Source organism: Schistocerca gregaria, chromosome 7, assembly GCF_023897955.1.
Source record: "Schistocerca gregaria isolate iqSchGreg1 chromosome 7, iqSchGreg1.2, whole genome shotgun sequence".
Taxonomy (NCBI): Eukaryota; Metazoa; Arthropoda; class Insecta; order Orthoptera; family Acrididae; genus Schistocerca; species Schistocerca gregaria.
The window spans coordinates 178246777-178273471 of record NC_064926.1 but is presented as its reverse complement, the minus strand read 5'-3'; the positions used below and the strand labels follow the sequence as shown (position 1 = coordinate 178273471).

Below are 26695 nucleotides of genomic sequence, written 5' to 3'. Positions count from 1 at the left end.
AACAGGTAACATTTCACTGTTGCTTGAGAACCAGTGATCTTTTAGAAATTTTTAGAATTAAGTGTTACCAACATCCCACAATGTTTCAGTAATCTGGATGATGTAGTAGTGACAAAAAGAACTTGGGATGAGCCTATATAAAATCTCTGGAAAGTATTTCCAGTCCTTTTGAAATCCTAGGTTAAAGTGTAACTGGTCAAAATGCTCCTTCTTTCAGCCTTCTGTAAAGTACATATTTTCTTGGCTGGGAAGATCTTAAACCAATGTCAGATATGGTGCCAGCCATTTCTCATATTCCAGTACTAAAGCACATTAAGTATCTGCAGGTTTCAATGGCCAAGATTATGTATTATGCCCTATTTATTATCTATATTACAACAATAGCTTATCTGTTGAATTATCTGTGAAGAAAATATATCCCTCTTCAGTTATCTGCAGATTGTGATCAAGCATTTCTTAAGATGAGGGAATCCTTCCAAACTGCTCCATGCCTAACCAAATATCAGCCTTGTTTACCAGTTGTTCCAGCCACAGACATGTCACAATAATGACACTGGGGCTGTTGTGTTGCGTGAGTGCCTGAATGTTTGATGACCTATAACATTCTCGTGTAAGACACTGACCACAGCACAGGAAAATTATTCACTGATAGAGAAGGAGGCACTGGCAAATGTATTTGATACCCTGAAGTTCCGCATTTTCCTGTGTGGAACAAGTTTCATCCAGTCACATAGAATAAGTGGTTGTTGTCCACACTGGCCCTAAGTCAATATTGCTTGAACTGATATCTCAGAGATTAAGTTTTGGGCCCTTTTACTATCAAATTATCAACATTCCATTCATTATCATATTTCAGCTCAGTATACAAATAGTCGTATGCAGCCAAGATTCCCTCTAATGTCAGATGAGGAAGTTGATAAACAAGAAACATCGTGATTCATAATTAGAAAAATTGGTGGAAGAGTTCCCTATCACTTCCAGAGGCAGTTTGTGCAACCAGATGATAACATGTTCTTTCTTTGGCAACTTCTGTGAACCCCCCCTCCCCCCTTGCATTCCGGTTTCACCCCCTTTATGCTATGCCCATCATCTTATCAGAGGTTGTCTATTGTTGAATGAAGATGTGCAATAATGTCGAGTACTGTTTCCAGTGATTCTGTGCTCCCATATATTGCAACTCCCGCATTAGTCCCAGTGGGGGATTTCCAGATTGAAGAATCTTGCCTGACAGTATGTGCATTGTGCATATTTAATGAGGATATTGCATGAATGGCTCAGAAATACCAGGCTTGTCAGATGCAGCAAGCACCACCACCCCAAATCTACTAGCTGTGGGCTAAGCAGCCACTGGACTGGTTCCATGCGCATTTTGCAGGGCTATTCCATGAGGCCATGTGGTTGATTTTGACGGATACACATTTTTGTTTCTGATATATAAGGAAAACAGAACAGACTATGATGGAAAGTACCTTTAAGAAACTCACAACTATTTTTTCTACTGTAGGAGACCCACACACTCATGTCAGAGACAATTGCCTGCAGTTTACTTCTGCAGATTTTTAGTGATTTTTGCATCGAAGATGAAATTAAGCATATTGTTGTTGTTGTGGTCTTCAGTCCTGAGACTGGTTTGATGCAGCTCTCCATGCTACTCTATCCTGTGCAAGCTTCTTCATCTCCCAGTACCTACTGCAACCTACATCCTTCTGAATCTGCTTAGTGTACTCATCTCTCGGTCTCCCTCTACGATTTTTACCCTCCACACTGCCCTCCAATGCTAAATTTGTGATCCCTTGATGCCTCAAAACATGTCCTACCAACCGATCCCTTCTTCTAGTCAAGTTGTGCCACAAACTTCTCTTCTCCCCAATCCTATTCAATACCTCCTCATTAGTTACGTGATCTATCCACCTTATCTTCAGTATTCTTCTGTAGCACCACATTTCGAAAGCTTCTATTCTCTTCTTGTCCAAACTAGTTATCGTCCATGTTTCACTTCCATACATGGCTACACTCCAAACAAATATTTTCAGAAATGACTTCCTGACACTTAAATCTATATTCGATGTTAACAAATTTCTCTTCTTCAGAAACGCTTTCCTTGCCATTGCCAGTCTAAATTTTATATCCTCTCTACTTCGACCATCATCAGTTATTTTACTTCCTAAATAGCAAAACTCCTTTACTACTTTAAGTGTCTCATTTCCTAATCTAATTCCCTCAGCATCACCCGATTTAATTGGACTACATTCCATTATCCTCGTTTTGCTTTTGTTGATGTTCATCTTATATCCTCCTTTCAAGACACTGTCCATTCCGTTCAACTGCTCTTCCAAGTCCTTTGCCGTCTCTGACAGAATTACAATGTCATTGGCGAACCTCAAAGTTTTTACTTCGTCTCCATGAATTTTAATACCTACTCCAAATTTTTCTTTTGTTTCCTTTACTGCTTGCTCAATATACAGATTGAATAACATCGGGGAGAGGCTACAACCCTGTCTCACTCCTTTCCCAACCACTGCTTCCCTTTCATGCCCCTCGACTCTTATGACTGCCATCTGGTTTCCGTACAAATTGTAAATAGCCTTTCGCTCTCTGTATTTTACCCCTGCCACCTTTAGAATTTGAAAAAGAGTATTCCAGTCAACATTGTCAAAAGCTTTCTCTAAGTCTACAAATGCTAGAAACGTAGGTTTGCCTTTTCTTAATCTTTCTTCTAAGATAAGTCGTAAGGTCAGTATTGCCTCACGTGTTCCAACATTTCGACGGAATCCAAACTGATCCTCCCTGAGGTCCGCAGCTATCAGTTTTTCCATTCGTCTGTAAAGAATTCGCGTTAGTATTTTGCAGCTGTGACTTATTAAACTGATAGTTCGGTAATTTTCACATCTGTCAGCACCTGCTTTCTTTGGGATTGGAATTATTATATTCTTCTTGAAGTCTGAGGGTATTTGGCCTGTCTCATACATCTTGCTCACCAGCTGGTAGAGTTTTGTCATGACTGGCTCTCCCAAGGCCGTCAGTAGTTCTAATGGAATGTTGTCTACTCCGGGGGCCTTGTTCCGACTCAGGTCTTTCAGTGCTCTGTCGAACTCTTCACGCAATATTGTATCACCCATTTCGTCTTCATCTACATCCTCTTCCATTTCCATAATATTGTCCTCAAGTACATCACCCTTGTATAAACCTTCTATATACTCCTTCCACCTTTCTGCCTTCCCTTCTTTGCTTAGAACTGGGTTGCCATCTGAGCTCTTGATATTCATACACGTGGTTCTCTTCTCTCCAAAGGTCTCTTTAATTTTCCTGTAGGCAGTATCTATCTTACCCCTAGTGAGATAAGCCTCTACATCCTTACATTTATCCTCTAGCCATCCCTGTTTAGCCATTTTGCACTTCCTCTCGATCTCATTTTTGAGACGTTTGTATTCCTTTTTGCCTGCTTCATTTACTGCATTTTTATATTTTCTCCTTTCATCAATTAAATTCAATATTTCTTCTGTTACCCAAGGATTTCTAGCAGCCCTCGTCTTTTTACCTACTTTATCCTCTGCTGCCTTTACTACTTCATCCCTCAGAGCTACCCATTCTTCTTCTACTGTATTTCTTTCCCCTATTCCTGTCAATTGTTCCCTTATGCTCTCCCTGAAACTCTGTACAACCTCTGGTTCTTTCAGTTTATCCAGGTCCCATCTCCTTAATTTCCCACATTTTTGCAGTTTCTTCAGTTTTAATCTACAGGTCATAACCAATAGATTGTAGCCAGAGTCCACATCTGCCCCTGGAAATGTCTTACAACTTAAAACCTGGTTCCTAAATCTCTGTCTTACCATTATATAATCTATCTGATACCTTTTAGTATCTCCAGGGTTCTTCCACGTATACAACCTTCTTTCATGATTCTTAAACCAAGTGTTACCTATGACTAAGTTGTGCTCTGTACAAAATTCTACTAGGCGGCTTCCTCTTTCATTTCTTAGCCCCAATCCATATTCACCTACTATGTTTCCTTCTCTCCCTTTTCCTACACTCGAATTCCAGTCACCCATTACTATTAAATTTTTGTCTCCCTTCACTATCTGAATAATTTCTTTTATTTCATCGTACATTTCTTCAATTTCTTCGTCATCTGCAGAGCTAGTTGGCATATAAACTTGTACTACTGTAGTAGGTGTGGGCTTCGTATCTATCTTGGCCACAATAATGCGTTCACTATGCTGTTTGTAGTAGCTTACCCGCATTCCTATTTTCCTATTCATTATTAAACCTACTCCTGCATTACCCCTATTTGATTTTGTGTTTATAACCCTGTAATCACCTGACCAGAAGTCTTGTTCCTCCTGCCACCGAACTTCACTAATTCCCACTATATCTAACTTTAACCTATCCATTTCCCTTTTTAAATTTTCTAACCTACCTGCCCGATTAAGGGATCTGACATTCCACGCTCCGATCCGTAGAACGCCAGTTTTCTTTCTCCTGATAACGACATCCTCCTGAGTAGTCCCCACCCGGAGATCCGAATGGGGGACTAATTTACCTCCGGAATATTTTACCCAAGAGGATGCCATCATCATTTAATCATACAGTGAAGCTGCATGTCCTCGGGAAAAATTACGGCTGTAGTTTCCCCTTGCTTTCAGCCGTTCGCAGTACCAGCACAGCAAGGCCGTTTTGGTTAATGTTGCAAGGCCAGATCAGTCAATCATCCAGACTGTTGCCCCTGCAACTACTGAAAAGGCTGCTGCCCCTCTTCAGGAACCACACGTTTGTCTGGCCTCTCAACAGATACCCCTCCGTTGTGGTTGCACCTACGGTACGGCCATCTGTATCGCTGAGGCACGCAAGCCTCCCCACCAACGGCAAGGTCCATGGTTCATGGGGGGGATTAAGCATATTATTACACCTCAATTTCATCCTTTGTTTAATGCCATGGCAGAATGTTTCATGAAAATGTTTAACATTCAGGTGGAAAAAAATCTTGACACGCACTCCTATTAATTCTGCACTGCTCACTGCTCCCCCTTTTACCACTGCCAGGGCAACACCATTCCAAGATAAAGAGCTGACGGAACTTTTGGGTGGGAACCATTGTTGTTCCTTGCTAGATTTGTAGCAGATGCCATCAGTGCAAGAAGAAGAAAAAGCTACACCTTTTATGATTGCTATCGCTGTGTGGTCATATGCATTCACAATAGACCTGGCTGTATGTATGGCTCCACCTCTGCCCATCAAGGCTGCCAGCTGATCCTTGTGGTCTCACCTAGGGGTATCCTAGGCTGTCATCAAAACCAGCTCTTCTTGCATCTCTGGGGCAAGCTCCACCTCTGGATCTGCCACACCAGCAGGGAGAGCTCTCATCATGCACTCCAAGGACTGACAAAAGCAGAAGTTCTCTGGTTCCAAAATGACATCACAGTTGGTGGATACCTGGCATTCCTGATTCTTCAGTTGTTGTCCATCAGTCTTATGGATCTGGACCTGGATAACACATAAGAGGTTCTCCAATGTGAGCCTCATCTAATGTAAGAGCCACAGCCCACTCAGGAACCAGCAGCAAGCTGCAAGTCTGACCCAACATTGTCTCTTGCATCTCTGATGCCAGACATTGGAGGGGCTCCTCTACTACCATCAGCATCAACAGTCACACCTCTACATCTACATGTACATCTACATCTACATCCATACTCCGCAAGCCAGCTGACGGTGTGTGGTGGAGGGTACCCTGAGTACCTCTATTGGTTCTCCCTTCTATTCCAGTCCACAGCTCACTCAGGAACCAGCAGCAAGCTGCAAGTCTGACCCAACATTGTCTCTTGCATCTCTGATGCCAGACATTGGAGGGGCTCCTCTACTACCATCAGCATCAACATGTACATCTACATCTACATCCATACTCCGCAAGCCAGCTGATGGTGTGTGGTGGAGGGTACCCTGAGTACCTCTATCAGTTCTCCCTTCTATTGCAGTCTCATATTGTTCATGGAAAGAAGGATTGTCGGTATGCTTCTGTGTGGGCTCTAATCTCTCTGATTTTATCCTCATGGTCTCTTCGTGAGATATACGTAGGAGGGAGCAATATGCTGCTTGACTCTTCGGTGAAGGTATGTTCTCAAAACTTTAACAAAAGGTCGTACTGAGCTACTGAGCGTCTCTCCTGCAGAGTCTTCCACTGGAGTTTATCTATCATCTCTGTAATGCTTTCGCGATAACTAAATGATCCTATACTTGTCTACATTGAGATTCAATTGCCATTCCCTGCACCATGCGTCAATTCGCTGCAGATCCTCCAGCATTTCAGTACAATTTTCCATTGTTGCAACTTCTCGATACACCACAGCATCATCTGCAAAAAGCCTCAGTGAACTTCCGATGTCATCCACCAGGTCATTTATGTATATTGTGAATAGCAACGGTCCTATGACACTCCGCTGCGGCACACCTGAAATCACTCTTACTTCGGAAGACTTCTGTCCATTGAGAATGACATACTGCATTCTGTTATCTAGGAACTATTCAATCCAATCACACAATTGGTCTGATAGTCTGTATGCTCTTACTTTGTTCATTAAACGACTGTGGGGAACTGTGTCAAACGCCTTGCGGAAGTCAAGAAACACGGCATCTACTTGTGAACCCGTGTCTATGGACCTCCATGTTCACAGCAGATGGCACCCACTTCATTCACTCCCCCCCCCCCCCCCCCTTTCCCCACACACACACAGGAAGTGATGGATTTTGTAATTACACCGAATGTATCAGCAGATCAATCAATATAATTAAATCAATTTCTGGTGATGTGCTAGGCTTGGCATAGAGTGATACATCAGTTGGTGCCAGGTTACATGGGTAAACAACTGAGGCAGATTTAAGGACTTCCATGAACTCTCGCAGCCTTAATTGTCTTTGCATGCTGGTGCATACTATCTGCTCTATGGTGGACATATTTATGACAATCTTGTGATGCTTGGTTGTTTTCTGGATACTGACTTGGACTCCGTTATTTCCACTTGCTGACATTTGGGATACATGTGGTCATGTCTATTTTCCTAATGCTGTGCATGTTGTGCCTACCTTGAGTACACCTAATGCATGTGTGTGCAATGAGAGTCATTCATGGAGAGCTTCCCCAGTCTGACGAAGTTACAGTGATCTTCAGGACTAATATTTGAGTTATTCAGTGAAGTGCCAGAGTACTTTAATTGCCAATAGGTATCCATCCCTAAGAGCCTTTATTTCTGTTTGGTTCAAAGAGAGTCACTATCTGTTGTTTCGTGTGATTTACTTGTATTTTGTGAGTATTCAATAAAACCTGTGTTGTTGAAGGAGCTGGGACATAATAGGAAGTACCTTTTTTCACCTTAAGCTAAATTTTCACATAGTAAAAGTTGGTTCACCACCATGACAGATGTTTTCAGGTACAAAATAAAATTTCTTGAAATTATCCCCCTCATTTCATGTAAATCTTTTTACTTGTGTTTAATTTAGCAGCTTTTTCATAAAATGAAAGTTTTCTCATTTGTTATCCCTTTTAGAAATTATTCCCAACATTTCCAGAATGAGATTTTCACTCTGCAGCGGAGTGTGCGCTGATATGAAACTTCCTTTCAGATTAAAACTGTGTGCCCAACCGAGACTCAAATTCGGGACTTTTGCGGGTAAGTGCTCTACCCATTGAGCCATCCAAGCACGACTCACGACCTGTTCTCACAGCTTTAGTTCTGCCAGTACCTCGTTTCCTACTTTCACAGAAGTTTGGAAAGATGCTTCTCAGCTTTGGGTCAAGAAAAGGAGAGAAGTATAGAGGCTGTGGGTGCATTTTTGAAATAGAAGGCTGTGTATTGCTGGAGTGGGAAAGGGGAAGAAGGTAGGTGGGTAAAGGAATTGAGTAATGAAGGCTGAGTCCAGGAGAGTTATGGGAATGTAGGATACATTGCAGGTACAGTTCCTACCTGAGCAGTTAAGAAAAACTACTGTTAGTAGGAAGGATACAGATGGCACATGGCACAGGCTGTGAAGTCGTCGTTGAAATGAGGAGTGTTGTATTGGGCACCTTTCTCAGCAATTGGGCAGTACAGCTGTTTCTTGCACACAGTTTGTCTTGGACATTGATGTGGACAGATATGTTGTTGGTTGTCATGCCCACGGAGAAAGCGGCACAGTGGTTGCAGCTTAGCTGGTAGATCACATGACTGGTTTCACACGTAGTCCTGCCTTTGATGGGACAGGTGATGCTTGTGACTGGAATGGAGTAGGTGGTGGAGGGACCAAGTATGGGACAGGTCTTGCATTTACATCTATTACAAGGATATGAACCATGAGGTAAGGGATTGAGAGCAGGAGTTGTGTAAGGAAAGACAAGGATATTGTGTAAGTTCAATGCGCAGCAGAATATCATTGCAGGATGAGTGGCAAGGACAGTGGGTAGGCCATTCCTCATTTCAGAGCATGTTGAGAGATAATTGAAACACTGGTGGGGAATGTGATTCAGTTGCTCCAGTCATGGGTGATACTGAATCACAATGAGGATGCTCCTCTGTGGCCACAGAGTGGAAATTTGGGAGGTGGTGGATCACTGGAGAGATAAGGCACAAGAGTTCAGTTTCTGTACAGTGTTGGGGGTTATTACAGTCTGCGAAGGCCACAGTGTAACCACTAGTATATTTCAAGAAGGACTTCTCATCAATACAGATGTGGTAACCAGGAGTAGCTAGGCTGTATGGAAGGAACTTCACTGTATGGAATGGGTGGCTGCTGTTGAAGTTGAGGTATGGCTGGTGGTTGGTAGGTGTGATATGGATGCAGGAACTTATGCAGTCATCTTTGAGGTGGAGATCAGCATTGAGGAAAGTGGCTTGTTGAGTTGAGGAGCAACAGGTGGAATGAATGGTGGAGAATTTGTTGCGGTTCTGGAGAGATGTGGATAGGGCGCACTCACCACCAGTTCAAATCATGAATTTGTTATCAATGAGTCTGAACAAGGTGAGGGGTATGGGGTCCTGGGTGGTTAGGAAGAAATCCTTGACCCATGAATATGTTGGTACAGAATAGTGGAATGCTGGTGCCCATCACCGTGTGCCATTTTTGGTTGTAAGTAATGCGATTAACGGAGAAGTAATTGCGGTTGATGGTATAGTTGGTCCTGGTGACCAGGAAGGGGATTGTAGGTTTGGAAAATGTTTTGGGCATTGGGAAGGTAGTGTTCAGTAGCATTAAGGGCATGGGTATTAGGGATTGCAGTATAATTGGAGATGGCATCAGTTGTGTCAAACGGGCGCCTTGTGGTAATGGAACAAGAACTGTGGAGAGTCAGTGGAGGAAATGGTGGGTATCTTTTATATATGAGGGTAGATTCCAGGTAGTGGCTGGAGGTGTTGGTTGACAAAAGCAGCGATTCTTTCAATGGGGGCACAGAAACCAACCACAATGGGGTGTCCTGTGTGGTTGGGTTTATCGACTTTATAAAGCATGTAGAATATAGGAGGATGGGGAGTTGTAAAAATGAGGAGAGATATAGACTTCATGAAGAGGTTCTAGAAGGGGCCTAAGGATATGAGGAGAAACTGGAGATCTCACTAGATTTATGGAATGGAGTCACTTGGCAGGGTTCATAGGCTGATGAATTTGACACCTGGAAAAGTCTGCCGGTAATCTTTGTGGTAAGGTAGGGATTGGTTTGTTGGTGGTGGATTGTGATTCTTTCTGCAGATGTAAGATTAGCTTGCATGTTGTGGGATTTGGAGAGTGATGATGAGCAAAATTTGAGGTTAAGAAGTTCTGGGAAGTTAGCAATTGGTGATTTGCGGGCAGTGGGGTGGATTGAAGTTGGATGAAGGAGTGAACTGAGTCAGGCAAGCTTCTACACTGGTCTTTGGTTGGGTTTGATTAGTTGGCTTAGTGGCATTAAAATGTTTCCACTGCAGAGACCAGGAGAAGGAGAGGAAATCTTTAACAAGTCCAGAATGATTGAATTTTGGAGTGAGGCTGAAGGTAGGGCCTTCAGAAAGGACTGATACTTGTGTTGGTATAAGTCTTTTGGAGGAAACATTCATGATCATTTTTCTAATCTCTTTAGGTTCTGGATTCTGTATGGTGGTGGTAGGAAGTTTTTGAGTGTTTGGTAAATATAGTAGGTTGCAAGGCAGGGTTGGTCAGCTATGGGGGAATGTGGTTGAGATTTGAGGGCTGTTGTAGAGTGGTGGATTGTAGCAGTCTAAGGTTGGAGAGTTTATTGAGGTGGCGTTGTGTGTGCTTCTCTCATTCCTGGAGGAAAAGCATTTCAGTGTGTGAGATGCCATCCAGGAATTTGTGATTGCACAGCAAAATAATTTTATGGATGGAGAGGAGGTATAGCAAGGAGGTTTGGGCCTGATTGATGTGGTTTTGAAGGACTATGCTGGTGAGGGTTAAGGACTGACAGAATATGAAGAGAAGGAGATCATCGCGTAAGGAGGAGCTTCAGCCAGATATGGGTAATTTGAAGGTAATAGCATTTGGGTGGATTCCATAAGCCAAGAAACACCACAGGAACAATATGCGGGCCTGAGTTCTAGCTATGGATAAGAAACCTTTTCTGTACTATGCAGGTGGAAAGAGCAAGGATCCATGGTGGAGGATAGATACGTGGAAATTTGGTAAATAACGTAAAAATGTGTGCATAAAAATTAGCAAAAGTACATCAAAATACTTGGGAGAAATTACAAAAAGGATGTTACAGATGGAGTATGGGGAAACAAATTGGAACCCTTGGGAGTAAGCTGATAGTGAAAGAAGGAAACGGACTGAAATCGAGGTCAAAACACAGTGAGATCATAGATGAAAGTAAATATATATTTTGGGTTGCAGGTCTGTAGGCAGATATGAATGGAGAAGGAGGACAGCAAGTGTGGCTAAATTAGATGAGGTTAGCATCTGGAAACTGGAATAGGAGAGGATGTTTGTTTGGTTTGTGTTGCGCTCAACTGCTCAGTCATCAGCACTTGTACAAAGTCCCAATTTTTACACAGTCCAATTTTTTACACATTCCAATGAAGCCACTACCATGAATGATGATGATGATAATGAAACGAGGAGGACAACACAAACACCCAGTCCCTGGGTGGAGAAAATCCCCAACCCGGCCAGGAATCGAACCTGGGACCCTGTGATCTATAGGCAGCAAAGCTAGCCACTAGGCTACGACCTGCGGACAATCGGAGAGAAGAAAGAGGGGTGGGGTGTGGAAGAGTTCATAGGATGAGGTACAAGTTTGTGTGGCACAGGAAGGTATGGAAAATAGCATGCAAAAATATGCAAGAGTGATGGAGGAAGAGTGATCAAGGTATACAGTTAATGACATCGGCAGGAGCAGTGGGGCAAATGAGATGCTGCACCAGCAGTCAGCATGGTTTTGTAGCTGTGTGTTGTGCGTAGATGAGGTGGTTGATACAGGTGTGGGTTGTGGGTAGGAGAGTAGGGTGCGGTTTGGAAGGCAACAAATGCAACACATAAAAGAAGAGAGAAAAAAGGATTGCCACTGAGTATTGTAATTCATTAGAAAGTAGTTACAAAGGAAGACAGCATCTCATGTTCCTTATTACCTCTGATAATGTTTTTAATACTAGACCTTCAAATTGGTCACTCTACCTGTGTCACTCTTGCCTATTTTCACATGTTGTTTAGTGTATCTTCCCGTACCACATGAACTTGTACCTCATCGTACCAAATGCTCCCCACGTCCTACTCTTTCTCCTCTCATAATCGAGTTCACATGTACTAACCTAACATAATCTAGTCACATCTGCTGTCTGCTTTCTCCATACAGACCTACAACCACATTATATCTTTTTATTTTTGTATCTTCGATCTAATGGTTTTCTCATGTCAGTTTCAGTTCATTTTAGACTTTCACTATCTGCCTTCTCTACGTATAAATCTTCATCTGTACTTTGCAAATCACTGGGGGTGCATGGTAGAGGATAAATCCCATTATACCAGTTATTATGGTTTCTTGCCATTCCACTCACATATGGGGCATAGAGAAAATGATTTTTTGAATGCATATACTCATGTAATAATTATTCTAGTCTTATCCTCATGATACCCATATGAGCGATATGTAGAGGATTGTAGTATTTTCCTACAGTTATCATTTAAAGCCGGTTCTTGAAACTTTGTTAAAAGACTTTCTCAAATTAGTTTACGTCTCTCTTCAAGAGTCTTTCAGTTCAGTTCCTTTATTATCTTTGTGACACTTTCCCATGGGTCATACAAACATTTGACCATTCATGCTGCCCTTTTCTCTATACATTCAATATCCCCTGTTAGTACTATTTGGTATGGGTCCCACACACCTGAGCAGTATTCTAGAAATGCTCGCATAGTGATTTGTATGCAATCTCCTTTTTAGACTAAGTGCCCTTTCCCTGTATTCTACCAATAAATCAAAGTCTATCACCTCCATTACCTAAAAGTGATCATTCCATTTAATATCCCTACAAAGTGTTACACCCAGGTATTAGTATGAGTTAGCCATTTCCGACAGTGCCTAACTGATATTATAGCCTTAGGTTATGACAATTGTTTTGGTTTGTGAAGTGCACAGGTTTACTTTTATGAACATTTTAAGCGAGTTTCCAGTCTTTGTACCACTCTTTACCACTGTGAAATCTTATCAACATCTGACTGACAATTTATGCTTTCAGGTAGTACTTCAGTAAAGATGAGTGCATCTTCTTCAAAAAGTCTGAGGGTACTACTAATATTGTCTGCAAGGTCAGTAATATAGAACATGAATATTAAGGCTCCCAACTCACTTCCCTGGGGCACACCTGATGTTACTTCTACATCTGATGATGATTCTCCATTTAAGATGGCATGCTGCATTCTCCCTATCAAAAACTCCTCTGCCTAGTTATAAATTTCACTTGATACCCCACATGTTGTGCTTTTGACAATAAGCATAAGTGTGGTATTGGGTCCAATACTTTTTGGGGATCAAGAAATACTGCATCTACCTCGCTGCCTTGATCCAAAACTTTCAGTACATCATGTAAAAAAAAGAGTAAGTTGGCTTACAAATGATCGATGTTTTCGGAATCCATGCTGGTTAGTATTGGGGGGAGGGGGGGGGGGGGTCATTCTGTTCAAGATATCTAATTGTGTTTGAGCTACAATTGTACAATAAGTTCATATAAGGATATTGGTCGGCAGTTTTGTTGATCATCTCTGCTACCCTTCATGGAGAAAGGTTTTTTCCCCCCAAGAACTGGGCATGGTTTCTTGTTCGAGGGATCTGTGACAGGCTACAGTTAGAAAAGGGGTGAACTCAGATGTAAATTCAATGTAGAATCTCATGTTGATTCCATCAGGCTCTGTAGCTTTGTTCAGATTTAACAATTTCAGCTGTTTCTCAACACCACTGACACTAATACTTATTTTATTAAACTTTTACATGGTACAGGGGTTAAATTGGGTCAATTCTCCTGTGTTTTGCATTGTAAAGGAACATTTGAAAACAGAGTTAAACATTTCAGCTTTTGCTTTGCTAATTTCAGTTCCTGTCTCATTTGCTATGGACTGGACACTAACTTTGGTGCCACTAACAGCCTTTACATAGAACTAGAATGTTTTTTGAGTTTTGTGAAATATAATTTAACATTATTCTGCTATGTTAGTCATTGTAGGCATCATGCACTGCTTCTTGACAGCCAAAGAAGTATCACTGCTTCTTTAGAAGTTTCTTTATAGTGACTGTATATCATATGGGTTCCCTCCCATTATGAACTGTTGTACTGTGTACATATCTATCCAGTGCATGGTCAGCTGTTCTTTGGAAATTGAGCCATTGTTCCTGTAGACACTCGTGCCCTGTGCTGAAAGTTTCAATTTTGCCATTGAGATAAGACACTACTGATTTTTATGTAGTATATGGAACATGTATATCTTTCTGCTTATTTTAGTTATCCTTTGTACTTTGGCGATCATTGTTGCCACAGCTGTGGCATCATCACTGATGGCAGTTCCAGTGTGGATGCCCCAAATAGATCAGGCCTGTTTGTTGCCATTAAATCCAGTATATCTCCATCATGAGTGGGGTTCCTGACTATCTGTTGTAGGTAGTTTTCAGACAATGCATTTAGCATGTTTTGCAATATGTCTTATCATGCCCACACCAACAAAACTCTAATTTTCCCAGTTATTTAATACTCCTCACATTTCATCTTGTTTCCTCATACTTCAATTGTTCTTACCTTTTTGTAAGTGTTCTCAGGTATTTTGATGTATTTATGCCAATTTTCACATGTGTTTCTGTGTCATTTATGTATTTTTATTTGTTTTTATCCTCCACCATGGGTACTTGCTCTTTCCACCTGCATCAGTACAGAAAAGGCTTCTTGTTATTAGCCAGAACCCCATTCGCTCCACCTATTTCTCCTCAACTCAACAAGTCACCTTCCTGAATGTTGATCTCCACCTCAAAGATGACTGCTTAAGTTCCTTCATCCATATCAAACGTACCAACCATCGCAATACCTCCACTTCAAGAGCTGCCACTCATTCCATATCGAGAAGTTCCTTCCATACTGCCTAGCTACTCCTGGTTACCACATCTGTATTGATGAGTCCTTCTTGAAATATACCAGTGGTTACACTGAGTCCTTTGCAGACTGTAATTACTCATCCCCCCCCCCCTCCCCCCGCCCCCCAACACTGAGCAGAACCAGATCTATTGTGCCTTATCTCTCTAGTCATCCGCCATCTCCCAAATTTCCACTCTCTGGCCACAGAGGAGCATTCTCTTTGTGATTCAGTTCCACCCAGGACTGGATCTATCCACTGTCCTTGCCAACCTTCCCGCAATGATATTCTGCTGCTCTGCTGCACCTGTTGACGAACCATTAAAAGAAATTCACATCCAGCCATTCAGATTTAGCTTTTCCATCTTTTCCGTAAATCATTCCATGAAAATGCTGGGATGATTCTTTTGAAAGAGTATGGCCGATTTCCATTCTCATTCTTAAAAGATACCAAGCTGGTGCCCCATCTGTAATGACCTAGCATCCGACGGGATGTTTAACCCTAATCTTTCTTTTTTTGTCCAGCGTACAGTCTAGAGGTGAACCTCCATTCAGTGCAGTGGTTCAAATGGCTCTAAGCACTATGCGACTTAACATCTGAGGTCATCAGTCCCCTGGACTTACAACTACTTAAACCTAACTAACCTAAGGACATCACACACATCGATGCCCGAGGCAGGATTCGAACTTGGGACCGTAGCAGCAGCGCAGTTCCGGACTGAAGCGCCTAGAACCGCTCGGACACAGCTGCCGGCTCTGTGCAGTGGGTCAGTAAAACCGTAAGTGCACTAAAACACTTTAAACGGCATCACAGATAATGCAGACCGTTTCTATTACAATCAGTTACCGCCTATTATCACGCACGCTAGATTAATGAACCGTTTCCACAGTGAGTAGAAGTGGAAGTGGCGAAAATAAGCGTGAAAAAACTGGCCTTGTATGAAAATGATTCACGAATCCACGCCTCACATGGGTTGTTCCGAAGGCGAAAGTACGCGAACTTTGGAAAAATTCCCTAGCCACTGTACGATTGGTCATATTGCCCTACTGTGGCTTCTTTGCGTATGTTAACCTCGAAAACTCAGTTACTTGTGGAGGAGGGAGGGGGGGGGGGGCAATTTTTTCTTTCTGTGAGTAGGCCTGGTATGTGTGCCGTAAACGAATATTTTGTATATTGAATAATATTATTACTAGACCGCGGATTTTAGGTAAAAACCTACTTTCTTCCTGAGTTCCTATTTGCATAAAAATTTGTACTTATGAGTTTCACGACTATTTATACTTAATAGGGTTAATTCTATAGGACCTAAAAAGCCTATTTCGACGTTAGTGCCTATTTTTGCCTATTTCGGCTTTAATATCCTAAAACGTGCCTATTTCATCATATAAGACAGTGGCTCCAAGTTTTTCCCCACTATACGACAGATGGAAAAAAATACTTTCTGCCCAGCGAGCAGCAAGGTGGCTAGTTGATATGAGCATGCTTCGTATTTGCCTAACATTTTGGTCTTTTTTATTTTTTATATCGCTATCTCTGTTAATACCAAATACTCTTTATAGGTGTTGTATTAGTCGTATGTAAAAAATAGATCACGGATCTTCAAACCTATTTCTTTCCTAAGCTCCAATTTGCATATAAGTTGGTACTTATGCGTTTCATGACTAACTAAACTGAATACCGTTAGTTCTATAGGACCTAAAATTGCGTATTTCGACGATGATGCCTAATTTTGCCTATTTCGGCAACAAAATCCTAAAAAGTACCTATTTCATTAATCTGACATAGAGTTCTTAGGTTTTCAAAGATTGGAAAAAGGAAGTAAACTTAGGGCTTTACGTCTCGTCGAAGGCGAAGGTCGTTAGAAACTGTTTACAATTCCTTTGCTTGCCTTACTACCAAGAGCACTCGGCACAGTTGAATGGTTATCCATCCAAGTACGCGCCGAGCGCGACAGTGCTTAACTTCGGTGAGCGAATGGGAACCGGTCAAAGATTTGAGTTACAATCGAACGTGGGAGTACTAAATGCTATATTTGAAAATATATCGTTCGTAGGATTCTGGCCAACTGTGTATTTTCGCAAAGAAACGGTTTCATAGGCCTTAAGCTGAGCACGAATTAAAAAATCGCAATGTTAATCGTAGTCGCCCTCTATAGCTAAATTACTGCCCTTCGCACATCTCGCTGCTGTCTACAGGCAGTCCTATCAAACTACTCTGTTTAGTGAAAGGTATTATACGTGAATTTTTCGATTCGAAAAATAATTTGCCAATGGTGAGATGTTTTCATCCGAAGCACGGGTAGATTCCATTCACTTGTTCAGAAGGGGCGGCCATATGTCAGGTGCCATATGTCCAGCAACGAGTACGGTACTTCCCCTACACCTCCCATGCACCGTAGTAAAAGGAAAAAAAAAAAAAAAACAGGTCATCGTTCACTTTTTCCCAGCGAAAACAATTCATTGCATTGTGTAGCGACCGACGAGTTAAGTGCTACTGACGTTCTAAGTGCAAAATAAATTCTAGTTTCTGTGTGAGAATACTACGCCATGCCGAAAACAGCTAGTTCAAAGCCTACTCATATAAGGCAGTGGCTGCAAGATTTTTCGCATTATGCAACAGATGGGAAAATTATTTTCTGCCAAGCATGCAACAAGGAGGTTAGTTGATGTTTTTCTTAGACTTCTTATTTTCCTGTCACTTAGGATTCTTTTTTATCGCTATCCTTTAGTAATACGAAATATTTTTTATATGCGATTCTAAACTGCATTTCCATTTTCTCTCGTATTAGGTTTCGTGTGTTAAGAAATGTCACTTAAATCAGCATGCAGATGGAATCGCACATAAAGCTAATGTTGAACGAAAGTTAAAACTGAAGCAAACTCTTTTAACCAATAAATCTGGTGAATCCTCAGAAAAAAAAACAAGTTCTGCAGTCATTTGTGTCATGCACACCCCCTTTCGGAAACAAGAAAACCCTATTTTCAGAGGTTTTCTTGAGAAGCACTGGCATCAGTCTGTTCCTACAGACTCAACTTTACGTAAGAATTATGTGGATTCAGCATACAATGCTGCATTGCACAGAATCCGAGAAGATGTTGGAGAATCTTGTATATGGATTTCTGTGGATGAAACTACTGACAGTCTTGGCCGTTACGTTGCAAACCTGATTATTGGCAAGCTAGATCCAGATGCCCCATCCAGCGCTCATTTGATTTACTCAAAACAGCTTACAAAAACTAACCAACAAACAACAGCACAGTTAGTGAACAATGGGCTTAAGGTGCTATACCCAAACGGAGTGGATGAGAATAAGGTGCTTCTGGCTGTCGCTGATGCTGCTGCATATACACTCCTGGAAATTGAAATAAGAACACCGTGAATTCATTGTCCTAGGAAGAGGAAACTTTATTGACACATTCCTGGGGTCAGATACATCACATGATCACACTGACAGAACCACAGGCACATAGACACAGGCAACAGAGCATGCACAATGTCGGCACTAGTACAGTGTATATCCACCTTTCGCAGCAATGCAGGCTGCTATTCTCCCATGGAGACGATCGTAGAGATGCTGGATGTAGTCCTGTGGAACGGCTTGCCATGCCATTTCCACCTGGCGCCTCAGTTGGACCAGCGTTCGTGCTGGACGTGCAGACCGCGTGAGACGACGCTTCATCCAGTCCCAAACATGCTCAATGGAGGACAGATCCGGAGATCTTGCTGGCCAGGGTAGTTGACTTACACCTTCTAGACGACGTTGGGTGGCACGGGATACATGCGGACGTGCATTGTGCTGTTGGAACAGCAAGTTCCCTTGCCGGTCTAGGAATGGTAGAACGATGGGTTCGATGACGGTTTGGATGTACCGTGCACTATTCAGTGTCCCCTCGACAATCACCAGAGGTGTACGGCCAGTGTAGGAGATCGCTCCCCACACCATGATGCCGGGTGTTGGCCCTGTGTGCCTCGGTCGTATGTAGTCCTGATTATGGCGCTCAGCTGCACGGCGCCAAACACGCATACGACCATCATTGGCACCAAGGCAGAAGCGACTCTCATCGCTGAAGACGACACGTCTCCATTCGTCCCTCCATTCACGCCTGTCGCGACACCACTGGAGGCGGGCTGCACGATGTTGGGGCGTGAGCGGAAGACGGCCTAACGGTGTGCGGGACCGTAGCCCAGCTTCATGGAGTCGGTTGCGAATGGTCCTCGCCGATACCCCAGGAGCAACAGTGTCCCTAATTTGCTGGGAAGTGGCGGTGCGGTCCCCTACGGCACTGCGTAGGATCCTACGGTCTTGGCGTGCATCCGTGCGTCGCTGCGGTCCGGTCCCAGGTCGACGGGCACGTGCACCTTCCGCCGACCACTGGCGACAACATCGATGTACTGTGGAGACCTCACGCCCCACGTGTTGAGCAATTCGGCGGTACGTCCACCCGGCCTCCCGCATGCCCACTATACACCCTCGCTCAAAGTCCGTCAACTGCACATACGGTTCACGTCCACGCTGTCGCGGCATGCTACCAGTGTTAAAGACTGCGATGGAGGTCCGTATGCCACGGCAAACTGGCTGACACTGACGGCGGCGGTGCACAAATGCTGCGCAGCTAGCGCCATTCGACGGCCAACACCGCGGTTCCTGGTGTGTCCGCTGTGCCGTGCGTGTGATCATTGCTTGTACAGCCCTCTCGCAGTGTCCGGAGCAAGTATGGTGGGTCTGACACACCGGTGTCAATGTGTTCTCTTTTCCATTTCCAGGAGTGTATGATAGCAGCGTTTCAACTATTAAAAGTATTCTACCCATTGATGCTGCACGTAACTTGTGTAATGCATGGGATCAACCGAATAGCAGAGCAAGTAAGGCTACAATTTCCTAAAGTAAATAAAGTAATGTTTATGGTGAAGAAAATTTTTGTTAAGGCACCATCAAGAATACAGGCATTCAAAGAACAGCTTCCAGATGTCCCATTGCCGCCAGAGCCCGTTGTCACCCGCTGGGGCACGTGGCTGATAGCAGCAGAATGCTATAGTACGCATCTCTCGGCTATCCAGAAGGTGGTTGAAAATATAGCGGAGGATGCTGCATCCGTAACTGCAGCAATGGAGTTACTCAAAGATTCTTCTTTAAAACGGGACTTATCTTACATTAGGGCCCACCACACATTTATGGCAAGAATAATTTCACAATTAGAAGGCTCAGGGAGAGCTATCTACGACAATATTTCTTTGCTTGAAGAAGTCAAAATGAAAATTAATGAAGCGCCAGGTGAAGTAGGGATATAAGTTCGGGAAAAAAATGTAAACGGTTTTTTCAGAAGAACACTGGCCTGAAGGAGTTGTGCAGCTGCCGACATACTTAGTGGAAAATCCAGCACTCCTGACTGCAGCATTCCTGTCCAACATGTGCCGAAAATGAAGTACGCCTCTGTCACATCTGTTGGTGTAGAACGTTCTTATTCAGCGTATAAATTGATTCTGACTGACATGTGCCACACTTTTTCACTAGAAAACCTAGAAAAGATTTTGGTTATTTATTGTGAAGCCAACTACGGTCAGAATATGTGAAACTACGAATGTATTAACAAAACCATTGCCACATCTCTTTTACGGAGATCTTTATCTTGTAGCAACTCAGAAATATTTGGATTTATATTCAACATTAATTTTGTAGACTGCTGTGCTCTGCAAATGTCTAAGTATTCATTATCCTTGTTTTAATGACTAATAAGATGTTCATACTGTCAACACTGTGTATTTAAATTTATTTTGTTTTCTCTACATCATTTTTATTAGAGCCTATTTTAGGTTATATATAGCCTAAATGAACTACTGAAGGAGCCTATTAAAGGTGCCTAAAACACACTTTTTTACGACCTAAAAATTCGTGGTCTAATTATTACCTGGCGAAATGACAAGAACAATATTATTTTCTGGTGAAATGATAAAAATGGATCTCTATGGAACAAATATTTGAGCACAATGGAGGTTACAATAAGAAATAATTATTTGATTTTGGAAAAATTTTGTGTTTTCGGTTTTTATCAAATATGTCGTATTACCTTCGTATAGTACTATGTCCATTCCTGAACTGTTCTAGCGGCATTTGTACAAAAAGTGGCCTCACAGGTTTTGATTTGATTCATAAGAAAACTGAAAGGCATAATTCAAGCGTGTTGTGCTATATTTTGAGGTATATCATGTAAACATTGTACGAGGGTCAGTCAAAAAGTAAGGCCTCCTATTTTTTTTTCTACGTTTAATTGTCAGGAAATTTAAATGCAATTACATAGGTTGAAAACCACAACATTGAGGATCATTTTGTCATTTTTCAATGTAATCTCCGCCCATCTCTACAGTTTTGGTCCATCTTTGAACAAGGGCATGTATCCCAGCACGGTAAAAATCACAGCTCTGCTTCCTAAGCCATTGACGAACGGATGTTTTGACGGCCTCCTCATCTTCAAAATGAATCCCACGATGAGCTTCTTTTAGTGGCCCGAACAGATGGAAGTCTGATGGTGCCAGGTCAGGGCTGTATGGGGGATGAGGCAAAACTTCCCATCCAATTTTGACAATCTCGTCAGAGGTGTGACGACTGGTGTGTGGTCTTGCATTGTCATGCAAAAGAAGAACATCTGCCATTGATTTTGTTGGGCGAACTCGCTGAAGACGTGCTTTAAGTTTTTTGAGGGTTGTGACGTATTGAACAGAATTTATTGTGCATCCCTGCTCCAAAAAATCAACCAGAATCACACCCTCTGTATCCCAGAAAACTGTTGCCATAACTTTCCCTGCCGATCGCACAGTTTTGAATTTTTTCTTCCTCGGCGAGCTTGTGTGACGCCACTCCATTGACTGCCTCTTTGATTCGGGTTCAAAAAAATGCACCCATGTTTCGTCCCCGGTCACAATTTTTTTCAGAAACTCATCTCCCTCCAAAGGGAAGCGCTGCAAGTGTTGGGAGGCTATTGTTTTCCTTGCCTCTTTATTCTGATCGGTTAACATTCTTGGAACCCACCGTGCACAAACTTTTGAGTACCCCAATTGTTTAATAATCGTGATCACACTGCCTTTACTAAGAGAAATAATGCGACACACTTCATCTGCAGTCACCCGACGGTCACCACGAATGATGTCATCAACTTGCTGAATGTTGTGTGGAGTCACTGCACTCACCGGCCTGCCGCTCCGCTTTTCGTCAGTCAACGGTGTTTGCCCTTCAGCTTCCTTACAACGACGAACCCATCGTCTAACAGTGCTGACATCCACTGTCACAACACCATACACCTTCTTCAGTCTTTCATGAATGCGTATGGGCGTTTCACCTTCTGCATTCAAGAATTCAATCACACAACGCTGTCTCAAACGAACATCGATGTCGGCCATCTTACAAACTTCTGCTGTGCTGCCACCTGTTGACACAGAAAGTTACTACTGCAGTGGATTGCAGAAGAAGGTTTGAGGAATGGCGCCAAATTCAAATTTTTCACTTAACTTAATTTTTTTAAGTAGAAAAAAAATGGGAGGCATTACTTTTTGACCGACCCTCGTATAAGTGTTAAGCAATCTGATCTCTCAACCGTTTTGATTTCTATATTAATACTTGCAATACTTCCTTTGCTATGATTCAGAATTCTGCGTTTTTCCACATTCAGCAGCTCAACTTCTTGTCAGAGCTATTCCTCAGGCCATATCACTCAATTATCAGCCTCAGTTTTCCAGGACCGACAGTTCAATAGGATCTTCAGCTGCGATAATGTTCTAGTAGTAGCCTACTGTAAACGTTTCTACTCGTGAATAGGAACACGAAATATACGTACCTTCAGAGTGCACCCAATGTGAGAGACAGAAACAAAAATAAATAATTGTACTGAGATAGGTGCTGCTATCTGTTTTTAGAGGCATAAGTGAATGTGTCACTTCATAGCAATAATTTCATAACAGGGAAGCATGTAAGAAATTACTCTATGTTCCAACGGAACATCTACATCCATACTCCACAAGCCACCTGACGGTGTGTGGCGGATGGTATTTTGAGTACCTCTATCGGTTCTCCTTTCTGTTCCAGTCTCGTATTGTTCTTGGAAAGAAAGATTGTCGTTATGCCTCTGTGTGGGCTCTAATCTCTCTGATTTTATCCTTATTCTCTCTTCGTGAGATATACGTAGGATGGAGCAGCGTCTCTCTTGCACAGTCTTCCACTGGAGTTTATCTGCATCTCCGTAACGCTTTCGCGATTACTAGATGATCCTGTAACGAAGCGCGCTGCTCTCCGTTGGATCTTCTCTATCTTTTCTATAACCCCTATCTGGCATGGATCCCACACCGGTGAGCAGTATTCAAGCAGTGGGCGAACAAGTATACTGTAACTACTTCCTTTGTTTTCGGATTGCATTTCCTTAGGATTCTTCCAGTGAATCTCAGTCTGGCATTTGCTTTACCGACGATTAATTTTGTATGGTCATTCCATTTTAAATCACTCCTAATGCGTACTCCCAGATAATTTATGGAATTAACTGCTTCCAGTTGCTGACCTGCTATATTGTAGCTAAATGATAAGGGATCTATCTTTCTATGATTTAGCAGAACGTTACACTTGTCTACATTGAGATTCAATTGCCATTCCCTGCACCACGCGTCAATTCGTTGCCGATCCTTCTGCATTTCAGTACATATTTCCATTGTTACAACCTCTCGATATACTACAGCATCATCCGCAAAAAGCCTCAGTGAACTTCCGATGTTATCCACAACGCCATTTATATATACTGTGAATAGCAACGGTCCGATGTCATCCACAAGGTCATTTATGTAAATTGAGAATAGCAACGGTCCTACGACACTCTCCTGCGGCACATCTGAAATCACTCTCAGTTCGGAAGACTTCTCTCCATTGCGAATGACATGCTGAGTTCTGTTATCTAGGAACTCTTCAATCCAATCACACAATTGGTCTGATAGTCCGTATGCTCTTACTTTGTTCTTTAAACGACTGTGGGGAACTATATCAAACGCCTTGCGGAAGTCAAGAAACGAGGCATTTACCTGGGAACCAGTGTCTATAGCCCTCTGAGTCTCGTGGACGAATAGCGCGAGCTGGGGTCACGCTATCGTCTTTCTCGAAACCCATGCTGATCCCTACAGAGTAGATTTCTAGTCTCCAGAAAAGTCATTATACTCGAACATAATACGTGTTCCAAAATTCTACAACTGATTGACGTTAGAGATATAGGTGTATAGTTCTGCACATCTGTTCGACGTCCCTTCTTGAAAACGGGGATGACATGTACCCTTTTCCAATCTTTTGGAACTCTACGCTCTTCTAGAGACCTACGGTACACCGCTGCAAGAAGGGGGGCAAGTTCCTTCGCGTACACTGTGTAAAATCGAAATGGTATCCCATCGGGTCCAGCGGCCTTTCCTCTTTTGAGAGATTTTAATTGTTTTTCTATCCCTCTGTCATCTTATTCGATATCTATCATTTTGTCATCTGTGTCCCAATCTAGAGAAGGAACTACAGTGCATTCTTCCTCTGTGAAACAGCTTTGGAAAAAGACATTTAGTATTTCGGCCTTTAGTCATCCTCTGTTTCAGTACCATTTTGGTCACAGAGTGTCTGGACATTTTGTTTGGATCCACCTACCGCTTTGACGTAAGACAAAAATTTCTTACGATTTTTCTACCAAGTCAGTACATAGAACTTTACTTTCGAATTCGTTGAACGCCTCTCGCATAGCCCTGCTCACACTACATTTCGCTTCCCGTAAGTTTTGTTTGTCTGAAAGGCTTTGGATATGTTTGTGTTTGCTGTGAAGTTCCCTTTGCTTCCGTATCAGTTTTCTAACTCGGTTGTTGTACCATGGTGGCTCTTTACCGTCTCTTACGATCTTGCTTGGCACATACTCATCTAACGCATATTGTACGATGGTTTTGAACTTTGTCTACTGATACTCAATACTATCTGCAATTGAGATAAAACTTTTGTGTTGAGCCGTCAAGTACCCTGAAATCTGCTTTTTGTCACTTTTACTGAACTGAAAAATCTTCCTACCTTATTTAATATTTCTATTTACGGCTGAAATCAACGATGTTGTAACCGCTTTATGATCGCTGATTCCCTGTTCTGCGTTAACTGTTTCAAATAGTTCGGATCTGTTGGTCACCAGAAGGTCTAATATGGTCTCGCCACGAGTCAGTTCTCTGTTTAACTGCTGAAGGTATTTTTCCGATAATGCACTTAAATTTTTTTTACTGGATTCTTTGTCCCTCCACCCGTCATCTATTCAGTATCATTTTACGGCATGGATTACTTAGTCGTATTCTAAGTAGTTTTGTCACTAAATTTGTGTAACGTGAACTGAGAGCTACTTTTGGTATTTGACGACTATTTTAAAACAAAGTTGTCCTTCCGTCTTTGTAGGTTATTTCACAGTGCTGCGTGGGAAGTTAATAGTGCTGCACTACAACCTCTTCTAAATTTGTGAGCGCATACTGCTCAAAACAAAATCGCAGAGTATTGCTGGAACGTTATCGCATTGCACAGTATATTTAACAGCATTTCCGAACACTGTAGCTGATAATGGTTTTCCATTTATGAACAAACATAAAAATTTATTGCCATCGTGTCTATTGCTGAAGTTCATACATTCTTATCGCTTCAGTTATGTGGTTATAAAAGCAAACAATAACTGATCGGCTATCACTGGTTATTACGTCTAATTGCGTTCAGACTAAAGCGAAACAGGTACAGTTAGAAAAGAAGGTAAGTTCCTGTGGTTATCGCTCAGTGTATATATTGCGAGAGATTTCGGTGTTATGGCTGATAACATCACGCTCCAGCATTTTGACGTAGCATTGTGTTATGTCAGTCAATCAGAATGTGTGCACCAGAGCGAACTTGTAGTCTATGAGCGGAAAATCGATGTAATACGTTCTGTCTACTATTAACGTGATTTTCACTTGAAATTCTTCACATTGTAATCTCTCTCTTCATACTAGCTTTATGTCATTCTCATGTTCTGATTATTCTGTCGGACTAATCCACTTAAGCTCATCTGAAAGAAATATTGTTTTGTTTCATGGGGAAATGAAGTCAAAAGCTGTAGGTCAGGAAGTGACGAAGGGTTACGTTAACTAATTGTAACATAATTTGCTTTGGTACAACCTATTTTGCACCTCTCACAACGGATTTCAATGTATGCTCCACAGAATGTTTAGTCGGGTACTAACTGCATTTAGCGTCAGTACGTTTAATTCAGTTCACATCACTCACTGAAGCTGCGTTCTCGCTCTCCTTTCAGACGTTATTCGCAATAAATTCGATCTGATGGCAACATTCTACTCGTGTTTTGCGGTTGCCCGCAAATAGCTTACTGGGAGTGGAATTGTTCTCGTAACCGCTGGATCCTCCACAGTGCTCTGAACTGAGTGCGCTTATAGCAACTAATTATTATTTTCTCCAATACTGTTTCCTCTCTGGCTCACTTATTCAAAAGTTTTTGTTTGTAGTTGTTGCGTATTTCCAGTAACAACCTTGTTATTTACGAGTAGAATCGAAGGCGACATTTTTGGTCAGAAAAAAAGTTCTCTTGAATGATCCTGAAGTTTACTATGTTTACCATTGTGATTTCAGAATGGGCTGCTTAGTGTAGCATTGTAATAGCTTTCCACATTCCCTTTTTACGGACCGAGTCATGTATCTACATCTACACATGTAGGGAAGAGTGTTGTACTTGGACAACAGAGTACCTAGGAATACGTGATACTTCATTGTCGGTGTTTCAAATGAGGTTGTGTTTTGTGCAACGTTTGTAAATATTACCAGATTAAGTGCTGTACACCGTGTTTAAGCGCTGTATAACTTATTAAAGGTACTTGGATAATGTTGTTAAATCTTCAGTAACAGAATTTTATTGTTAATAAAATTCTGTATATTTTTAGGCTTGTTATATAACATAGGGATAGCTATACTTCATTGGTCGTGTGCCATGTTGTATCTCGAAACGTAAGGTCGTCTACCTTGGAGCGCGTTAAATGTATTGACAATCTTCCCTCTCTCGAAAATGAAAATTTGTGTTAGTTGCCAACACTTTCTATTTCCAGATGTTTTAAAGTTGTACCTCATTTTGAT

The 26695-nt window shown here is 42.1% G+C and overlaps 1 protein-coding gene across 1 annotated transcript in view; it reads right to left on the bottom strand.

The window, feature by feature from the left end:
* Positions 1-5895, bottom strand: part of LOC126282341 (lipase 3-like) — a 276871-nt gene extending 270976 nt beyond the window's left edge. Inside the window, exons 1-2 of the mRNA XM_049981998.1 lie at positions 5809-5895; positions 5306-5481 (exon numbers count right to left, since the gene is read on the bottom strand). Coding sequence (XP_049837955.1) covers positions 5306-5481; positions 5809-5895 — 263 coding nt within the window. The remainder of the gene's footprint in view (positions 1-5305; positions 5482-5808) is intronic.
* Positions 5896-26695: the final 20800 nt, after the last annotated feature.